The sequence below is a fragment of the Clinocottus analis genome, unplaced genomic scaffold, assembly GCF_023055335.1.
Source record: "Clinocottus analis isolate CAN_PGR_092001 unplaced genomic scaffold, fCliAna1.0.p SCAF_5, whole genome shotgun sequence".
NCBI lineage: Eukaryota > Metazoa > Chordata > Actinopteri > Perciformes > Cottidae > Clinocottus > Clinocottus analis.
The window spans coordinates 1,779,280-1,789,445 of record NW_027176207.1 but is presented as its reverse complement, the minus strand read 5'-3'; the positions used below and the strand labels follow the sequence as shown (position 1 = coordinate 1,789,445).

At 52.6% G+C, this 10,166-nt stretch overlaps 1 protein-coding gene across 1 annotated transcript in view; it reads left to right on the top strand.

The window, feature by feature from the left end:
* LOC137803031 (E3 ubiquitin-protein ligase RNF43) overlaps positions 1 to 7,530 on the top strand; it is a 67,721-nt gene extending 60,191 nt beyond the window's left edge. Inside the window, exons 3-9 of the mRNA XM_068601282.1 lie at positions 4,102 to 4,176; positions 4,320 to 4,454; positions 4,567 to 4,668; positions 4,764 to 4,934; positions 5,044 to 5,146; positions 5,258 to 6,814; positions 7,442 to 7,530. Of these exons, the coding sequence (XP_068457383.1) occupies positions 4,102 to 4,176; positions 4,320 to 4,454; positions 4,567 to 4,668; positions 4,764 to 4,934; positions 5,044 to 5,146; positions 5,258 to 6,814; positions 7,442 to 7,467 (2,169 nt within the window). The 3' untranslated portion in view covers positions 7,468 to 7,530. The remainder of the gene's footprint in view (positions 1 to 4,101; positions 4,177 to 4,319; positions 4,455 to 4,566; positions 4,669 to 4,763; positions 4,935 to 5,043; positions 5,147 to 5,257; positions 6,815 to 7,441) is intronic.
* The last annotated feature ends 2,636 nt before the right edge of the window (positions 7,531 to 10,166 follow it).

Sequence of the window (10,166 nt, the reverse complement as noted above, 5' to 3'; positions counted from 1 at the left end):
AAAGTCCAATCATCTCACAACGCTGACAGATTTATTCTGAACATGGAGGAGAAGAACAAACAAACAGACGTCTCATGAATAGAATAAATGACTTGCTGAGTCAGATGTGTCGTCGCTGTGGACGAGCGACTGAGAAGTGCATCTTTACTCCTTTAATGCACAGATTTAAATACAATCTGCTGTCAAGGCTCAGCGGTGATGAAGCCACTGAGTCACACTTGGACGGTGAATATAGTCCTGTAATCATACAAGTTCAACTAATACAGCAGACGTTTCTGACTGAATGTGTGTATGTGTGTGTTCTCCTCCGTTGCGTTGGGGCTTGGCAGCAGGTCGCGGCCTCGATCTGGTGTCCACGCAAGACGAGCTGTGGGTCACGCTGCCGCCAGCCGAGGGCCGCGAGCAGAGGAGGAGGAGGAGAGTCTGGACAATGTCCTGTGATATGTTGCACAATATCGCATTTTCACGACAAGATCACGGTGGCAAAAGAAGTCCCGATAACGATGTGCATTATTTAAAAACTTAATGAATCACTTGCTGCTGTCGACTTTGTAATATTTGCGTTTGTAGAAACACTCGGTACTCATGTCATATCAGGCGTGGTGTGCGGCCATCTTTATTATTAACATATGAACTCTGCACCCGGGTGACGTCATCACAAGGCGACGCTTCCTGAACAGGAAGTCGAGATGCCACACTTCGTTGGGTGTTACAATCGAATGCCACTTGGTGTCGATTGTTCATGAGATGGTAGCAGCTGTTGGATCGTCCCGAGAGCTTCTGAAGTAGTTTTAAACCTGAGATCATGTTCGTGAAACTTTAGTGCACTCACACCAAATCACGCGTCCGCCCGGTCATTTGAACGTAGGTCGTGTGGGTCGTGTGGGTCGTGATAGCGAGCGAATGGTCGCTGTGAAGAAACGATGTCCTGGCTCGCGGCGGCCAATCACATAACCGTGGATTGATGGAGCGTTCAAATCAATGAGTGTCACACAACCTGACACTAATCGCCCCAATGTGGTGTGAGTGCAGCCTCGGTTACAGAGTGAAGTGTCCTATGACAAACTTGAAAGTGACTAAATGAGTCGTGTGGCCTCATCCTTCCATCATTCATTCACGGTCCCCAGATTCGACATATCGAGCCTCCGACTTCGCATCCAGCTGCACAAAAACAAACAAAATGTGTCTACGTAATACGAATATCAAACGTTAGCATGCTAACACGTCGAACTCAACACTCTGGAAACGTCCAGCAGGATTTAATATCAACTTCAACAGTTTAAATTATAATTTTGTGCAAGTGACGGGGGAAAGAAATGCTGTTGGCATTGTTTTCCATGAAAGAGAAGATAAAACGTTCCGGTTGAGAGTGATACAGCTTCAGTTTTGAACTTCCTGCTTCCCTTTTTTAGTTGTTTTTAATTGTCAGGGACACTCTGAAGTCACAGTGCATCACGGCTTGTGCATTTATTTCCTTTTTGTTGTACGAAATGACACATTTCTCATAGAGTTAGTGCAACATAAGTACACTTTCATAATTAGCATGTCGTATATTGTTCTTGTTGCATGATATACGCACTATGGGAGTGTATTCTCTTATATACAGGAAGGCGCCAAAAGTCGGGAACTTTAAATCCAACTCGTAGCAGCTGTAGGTCACACAGTCGTGTACCTGTGTGACCTCGCGGTGCCTCTTCCTGGCTGCGTGGCCTCCAGGTGTGTTTATGTGTTGCGACAGCTCGCTGATGCGGACAGCTGTCCCCGCTGCACCTCGCCGGCCTCGTCTGGAGTATTTACCCTCTGTTCCAGGTCACGGCGAGCCCCCCCCCCCCCCCCCGCCACCCGGCTCTGGGTCCAAACCCAATCAGCACCAGAAGCCGCGCGGCGTCATTGTTTGTTCGTTCCTCCAGCGATGACGTCCCCCCAGCGGACCGCAGACGCGAGTGTTTACTCAAAAGCACCCAAAAAAGAAACGTTGAATCACGCACATGTCAAGCTGCACCTCCACGAGGATTCTGGGTGTTTACCGAACAGAACCGCGGCGACGTCTGGTCCCGTCCCGGCCGGCACAGAACCCCCGGTGGAGATGTTGAAACCTTCCCCCCTTTTCTTTTTTCAACCGGCCGCGCTCGCGTCACAGCTTCTCCCCCGCGCCATTGAAGGTTAAATATATCCTGTAATAGTCGCGTAACGGGATCCGACCCGGGCCTCTTCCGGGCTGTGTCGCTCCACAGCGGAGGAACACACTGCGGTGTCACTGCTCCTGATGCTGTGATATAATAACACCACCGCAGCAGCCGTCATCTGAGAAGTATGTTATGATATGTTCTTGGACTGTAGGAAACTATTTGAAACTGATGCTGTGTGTGCGTGTGTGTGTGTGCGTGTGCGTGTGTGTGTGTCGTACCACAAGATCACCATGATTACAGGACGTATGGGCTCACAGTGCCGCATAAGGGAACTTTTGAACCCCAGGTAAAAAGCAACTTCCCCACATGTCACTGATCTAGTTTTTTCTTCTTCTTCTTCTTCTTCTTCTTCTTCTTCTTCTTCTTCTTCTTCTCCCCCCTCCTACGTGACCGCACCCCATTTAGGCTCATGCACGTACTACAATTACCGTTCTGATGAAACGGGGGAAAGGCTGCGGAACCGCAGCTGGAAACCAGATCAAAGGGGATATGTTAATTTTTTATTTGACCTCCCTCTGACCGTAAATACTACGGCCACCAGCGTTTCTGTGGGACAATGTTGTTAACTCTCGACTGCGGGCTTCGCTGTGCGCAAACACACACCCACACACCCACACACACACACACACACACACACACACACACACAGATGGCCTTTTAGTCACTTTCCAAGTCATGATCTGCAATGTCCTTTGAGAGGTTTCTCCATGGCCGCACATTGACTCTTTTTGGGAGCTGAATTCCACGCAGCCGCTCCATGAAACAAGTTTTTCATTAATACGATTAATGGATCAACTCTGTGTGTGTGTGTGTGTGTGTGTGTGTGTGTGTGTGTGTGTGTGTGTGTGTGTGTGTGTGTGTGTGTGTGTGTGTGTGTGTGTGTGTGCTCCTCCCTGTGCCTCGAGCAGCAGGCTCTGAAATCCCTGGTGAGCGTAGCGTTTGACCCGGGTGGTGAGGTGTTTTAATGCCTCCTCCTCATTGAGCGTTGGCAGATGTCGGGCGCTTGAGAGCGCGTGATGAGGTATTGATGAAAAGGCAATTTGCTTTTTTTTCTCGCCGGCTTCTGGTGACGCTCCAGAAATCCTCGTGTGTCAAACCCGCTAACACACACACACACACACACACACACACAGGGGGTCAAACCAGTCCCTGTCATGGAGGAGCTGGGCTGTTAGCAGTGGGGTTGGGGGGCGCACACACACACACACACACACACAATTTAAGGCTCTATCGTCGTGTTTGCGGCGCGATATCTTTTGTGACGTCCAGACGGGGGCCAGACAGGCGTTTCCATCAGCGGCCTCCGTCCTGTCTTTGTGAGTTCGCCCCTAGCTTGTGGCGGCTAACGTTAGCCCGTCGCTACGTTACTGAGACTATTGAGCTGGTTGATATGATTTACCGCTCGCCATTGCTGGTTTGGTTCCATATGAACACACTGCACCATGACACAATGAACGCTCTCAGAGCAGAGTCCATGTTCGATTCAGTATCTTCTCTTTTCACTCGGTCAAGTAGTCCGGCACGAGTTCTTCCGGCTTCACTCTCCAACATTAGAAAAAGGTGGAGTCGGGTGGCAGGTTGGCGCCGTGGCCTTCAGATTCCTGCTGGCGGCTCTTTCAGGTCAGTGTTTGGCCTCCAGAGTCAGGTGGGAAGCTGCAGGAGGAGCTGCACTTTGGCCTCCGCCTGAGGCTCAGCGCATGACTGCCACCTAGTGATGGGTTGAGGCACCGCACGGGCCGCTGTATTTAACATGAACTGTCTGCTGCATAACGCGGATGATGAGTTTACCTGCTGAATATGTACTTTCTCGCCATCATCCTCCTCACACATGTGAAAAATCCGATTTGAAAATGTCCTCGCTGTCTGCATGCTTCGCGTTTGACCGTCGCCTCTCCCGTGTCGTCTCCTTCAGGCCCGCATGGCGTTGGAAAAAGGAGCCCAGGCTGTTATCTTTGATGTCAGTGATGACACCAACGCCGCTGCCGAGGTGAGCGCCTGGACGCTGCTGCACACGCGGCTGCATTCATCTACCGAACATGCAGGACGCGGCGCGCTCGCAGAGATGTCACGCTTGTGTTTCTGTGTCTCTCTCTCTCTCTCTCTCTCTCTCGCTGCTTTTGCACGACGCAGCTCGGAGAAACGGACTCCCTCCCGCGTCCGGTCGTGCTGGTGAAGGCGGCGGACGCCGAGGAGTTGATGGGTCTGGTCAACAAGAACGAGGAGGCCAAAGTTCGAATCGAGATCATGGTGGAGCAGCCCAGATGGGTGAGCACTGAAACTCTCTCTCTCTCGCTCTCTGTATCTTGAGAAAGTGTTGATTTGGACCGGATGTTTCTTTGAGTTTAAGACTCTGTCCGTCTTCTTTCCCTCTTGTTAGCCACATTACGACGTGGGCATCCTGCTCACCATCGTCCTCGCTATCCTGACCATCGTCCTCATCTTCGCTTTCCGCTACAAGTGCAAGTCCAACAGGACCTGGGTGAGTGAGAGCAAAGCATCCACAGCTCAGCGGGAGATTTATATTTCATTTCTTCCACGTGTTTCGTCCCTGACCCTGGCGTCTTGTGGGTGCAGGACTCTGTCCATCAGCAGACCATGCAGGCCATCGGTCGGCTGGAGACCACCACCTACAGCTCCCAGGGCTGCTCGGGCTCCCAGCGCCACCGAGCGGCCTGGGGGTCGGCCAGCAGCTCCAACTCCAGCCCCGTCTGTGCCATCTGCCTGGAGGACTTCCAGGACGGGCAGGTGAGAGGAGCGAGAGAGAGAGGGGGAGGGGCATCCTGTATCTGTAGATTTAACCGTCCTGAGTCAGCTGATTATCATCAAATGTGCCTCTGTCTCCCTTCCACCCAAGCATTTGAGGATCATCTCCTGCGCTCATGAGTTCCACAAAGACTGCGTCGACCCCTGGCTGCTGCAACACCGCACCTGTCCCCTCTGCATGCACAACATCATGGGTGAGGAAAAGCATATTTACAGTCGAATATTAGTGGAGAGGCGACACGGACACAATGCTGCACCCGGTCAAATGTTTAAGGATGTATTCTGACTGCCGCCGCGCTCCACAGGGACGGAGCGGCAGCCCCAGAGGAGCAGACTCCAGAGTCCGGAGCAGAGCCAGGGTTTCCTGCACCCTCAGCCTTACAGCGGCCCGCGCAACCACCCCTTCCCCCAGCACGCCATCCCCTTCTCCCTGAGGCCCCACTACCCCCGGGGGCCCTCCGGACCGTACGCCTCGCTCGGCCACTACGCCGCCGGCCCTTCCGCCGCGGATCCCCAAACGCTGCACTTCCTCGCCGGCAGGCCGCTCGCGTCGGGCTGCGGGTACCACCTTCCCGCGGAGGTCCCCGGGAGGCCCCACAGGATGGGCGGCAACTGCCGGACGTCCACGCACCACTACGCCCCCCGCCGGTCCTGCCAGAGCTATCGCTCGTCCTGTCCGGCCCAGCGCAGCGCGTCCAACTCGCGGCTGCAGCACCCGGCCGCCTCCGCCGCCGCCGCCGCGCCGCCGCTGGCCCGCGGGGCGCCGGCCCACCACGGCAGGCAGGACGACGCCAGCTGCTCGGGCGGCAGCTACCACACGGAGCGCAGCGGGTACCTGGCCGACGGGCCCGCCAGCGACTCCAGCTCGGGGCCCTGCCACGGCTCCTCCAGCGACTCGGTCCTCAACTGCACCGACGTGTCCCTGCAGGGGGTCTACGGCAGCTGGTCCACGTTCCGCAGCTCTCTGAGCAGCGACTACGACCCGTTCGTGTACTACGGGCCGGGTTCTGGGCACGCGCCGCCCCGCAGGAGCAGCCTGGAGGCGTGCGCCCAGGCCCGGCCCCGGTCTCTGGACTCGGTGGTGAACAAAGCGGGCTGCCCCGAGGAGCAGCCGCAGACTGTGTTCAGCCACATCCACTACCACCGCCACAGACACCACCACTACGAGGAGGGGGAGCACGGCCGGGGCCCGAGCAGAGGCTCGGACGAGGAGCAGGGCGCCGCCGCCGCCGCCGCCGCCGCGGCGCCTGCTGCTCCTGTCCTCGAAAGAGACTCGGCCGTCTGCCCTCCTCAGCTCAGCCCCTGCCAGTGCCCGAAGCCGGACCCCACAGATCGGCCCGGTCTCGGGACAGAGGGCCAGGACCGCGACCCCGGCAGCCCGCCGGGACCTCCCGTTCGGGTGTCCTCGATCCCTTTGCAGCTTCAACCCCGCTGCTGCCGCCAGGGACACGGACACGCCGCCGCCGCCGCTCCCCTCGGGCGGGCGGGCGGCCGCGTGATCGACGGCCCCTCGGTCCGCTTCCACCAGAGCCTGGACCTGCAGGACGACCGCAGCATCCACATCCACTACGGGCAGGGCCCGGGCTTCTGCTGCTCGCCTCCCGATCTGCGCCCGGCGTTGCTCCCCGTGCCGCTCATCCTGGACTCTGGCGGCGTGGAGGACTGGCCGTGCTGCGCCGGGGCGCACGTCGTGTGGCAGAAGCGGGTGCAGCAGTCCCGCTCGGAGCCTCAGCTGTTGGGGCCCGGGGCCTCCGGGGACGGGCCGCCCTGCCGGCTCCACCACGGCCCCGCCGCCGCCGCCGCCGCCGCCGACCGCAACACAGACATTTGTTCGTACTGCCAAACATTGCACCACAATCAGGGTGGGTGTCTCGTTTGTTTATAACACGACCGGCGCTCCGTTAGAGCGACAGGATCCATCGGGGGTTATTATCTTCATAGTTTTGGTCGTCATTATTGTCTTTTAATCGTGTGTTGTCCTCTGCAAAAATAATCGGGAAGTTGTTGGAACGCAAGAAACGCAAGCAGTCAGATGATGTGACAGGTTAGACTGAAAGAGCTGCGAGCTAAGAATAAAACCTGGTTTGGATTTTAGTTCAGCTTAGTTGAGTCAATCAGATCATTTGTGTTCATCTGATTCATCATTATTCACTTGACCTCAGCTCTTCTTGTGGTAAGTACAGTGGGAACACGGAGAGAATAACCGTAGTGATGCTTTTAAGTAAGTTAGTAAAGTAAGTCAGTACAGAAAAGTGTCTCAAAGTGCTGAAAAGGGTCAGGAAAAATAATAAATAAGAGTGTTAGAAGCAGATTGACAAATACAGGGCCAACATTTCAACAGAACAAGATAAAAAGCATGAAGAGCATGTGTTTAAGTTTGTTTTTAGTCGACTTCTAAAAGTGTAAAATGAAACATGAAGGTCTCAGACCTGCGCTTGATTCTTCCTCGTGGTCCTCTGAAGATGACCGGGCTGTGTTTGTGTCTCCAGGATCAGAGGAGGAGTCTGGCGTGTGAGACCTCGCCGCATCCCGTCGTCACGCTGCTACACGGGAGCCAGCGCGGACGCGCCGCGCCCCGCCGCGCCCCGCCGGCTCTCACGCTCTCGTCTTCCACTTAATTCCACCAGCGAAGCCTTTTTTCCCCACCGGACGGTTCCCAGCTTCCCCCCTCCGGGACTGCCAGCTCACATGGAAACCACAAGTGATTTAATGACGCTGAAACGAATATGTTTTAACCCGAAACCCTTCATAATGTTGTACATGAAAATATATTGAATGTTTGTGCGTCGCCGCGGGGAAACGACTCTCGAGTCCGTTCTGTTTCTCGTCCGCTGTAGAAAGAAAAGTCCGAGTGAGCGCTCCTCGCTCCGGGGGTCGAGCCCTCGTGAAGTGAGACTCCATCTCTGCGACTCGCCGTGTTTTTAGAGGTACTTGCTCTTCACTTCGTCTTCCTCAGCTGGGAGACGCTTCTCTCTCCGGCCTACCTCAGCTCAGATTTCTTAAGGCGCCTCACGCAGGCGGCTCTCTAAAGGTACTGCTGTAGTCATGTTGTTTGTTTGTTTGTTTGTTTGTTTGGTCACAACCACGTAGCTCCCCATAACCCGACAGAGACAGTGATGCTCGAGGCCGCCCCGTCCCGATGGAGAGAGAGAGAGAGCGCTCGCCGCTCGGCCTCTCCGGCGGCGAGCGCTCGCTGAGGCTGCTGAGCCGTCGCGTGGGCCTCGTGGTCATTATTTCAACCATGGCAGCTGTTTTCAACACGTTTGTTTTATGTGTTCGGTCCGTGATTATTATTATTTTTTATTTTTCATTTCAACCCTTCATAATGAACCGGTTTGACTGAATAATGTCGTCATTACGAGCTGTTGTCTTGTTCTCATCATTTCTCCCCCCGCCGGTGGTTACGTCATGTTTGACCTCAGTGCCAAAGCCCCGCCCCCTTCCCCCCCCCCCCTCACCTCATCAGAAGGATCCTCCGCTCCCTTAAAGCCTAATTCATCACGACGTTGTAATATCATCCTCTGTAAAGCTCTCCAGGTCGTCTTCCAGCAACTGAAAAGCTCCAGAAACATTTTCCGCGTTGCAGCCGCTGGAAAGAGGAAGTGAATTTCTGACGACGTCACTGGAGCGAAGCGCTCGTGGAAGCTCGCCGTGCTTTTCCCATGATTTCAAACTGTAATGGGCGGAGCCTGAGGGATGTGTCAGGAACAATCAAACACTGGAAAAATGGGAAGAATTCATCTTAGTTACAGTCATGATACCGAAATCGGTAAAAAAAAAAAAAAGAAAGAAAAAAGCATCCTCGTCGTGGTAAACGCTTTGGCGACTTCGGAGGAAGATCCACCTTCAATCAGAAAGCTGATACAGTATTTTAAAGATGTTTTTGTTCCATTCAGATGAATCATTCAGTAATGTTGAACCGTCATCACTAGAAACAACAGAACGAGACACTGAGCTCGCACCACAGCTAAAGGACGTCTGGACTTTCCCTTAAAGCCTCAGTGAAAATGTGAAAAGGATATTTTCTTTCACTTCAGATCCAGTTTGCTAGCAGACAAAGAGCATCATGGGTATCGCCATGTAACCAGTAGCACTTACTAAAGCCTCACACGTGCCTTATTCATGCAGAAGTGCTCATAATCACACGAAGCTCTTACCTGTCCCAACCAAAGAGGCAGAATCTTGAACACAGTGAACTCATGAGGGCATCTGTCGTGGCCTTTTAGTTGTTTCTTGCCAGAATTAATGTGTGGATAATCAATATTTTGGACCGTCGTGCAGACATGATGCGCTGCAGCCTCGTTGTCCTCGTACCTCACGTCCCGTCAGTGTTTCCGTGTTATTGTTCGCGCCCCGAAATATTCTCAGAGACTTGAGATGGAAATGACTGAATCACAAGCAGCACTTTGGCTCCAGCTGGTTTTATAATAAAACAATAACAACGTAAAACATATAGTATTCGTTCTTCTTTTATGTTAAAGCCCAGAAACAGAATATCTGATGTGTTTCATCCTGTTCAAGATCTTTCTCTTTGTGTTGTTGTTTTTTTTCGTGTTTGTTTTGTGATGTTTTCCAAGAATAATGAGCTGAAAACTGCCTTTTCTATTAAATGAATCCCTGCAGAACCTTGAGGGACACGTCAGTATATTTTGGATACTTTGTGTACAAAACGAGAACAAAAAACAAATAAAACAGAAATGAAATAGTGTTGTATTTTATATATAATAGAACATTTCAATATAGTGACATGTCACTAATATATTTATTTACTAATATATTTATCCATTTTGTCCAGGTCTGAAAGAGGTTTCTGTATAGACTGAATGTTTCTATATGGAAGCTGAGCAGTGCCGTCACAGATGTACCAACCTGTCTTCATTCCAATTATATGCAAATAAATTATTTTGAAATAAACCTTCTGTGCAGAATGATGCTTTTGTTTGTGCAGGAGAAGAAGGTGTGTTGTGTCACAGCCAAAGTTACCACGTTGTTTAATATCTGGAGAAATAAATCATGGTAAATAAACCAGAGCTGTGCTTTTGGTCTCCATGCAGACGCCGACATGTTGTCCTTTTTGTCATGAATGCAGACCAATAAACCTGCTGTGGACGCGAACCCATGCAGCTCCATTTCACCAGAAGACGTCTTACAGTGAACAGGAAGGAATATTCACACAAAATGTATTTTTATTATCTAATCAAGACATGTTTTCAT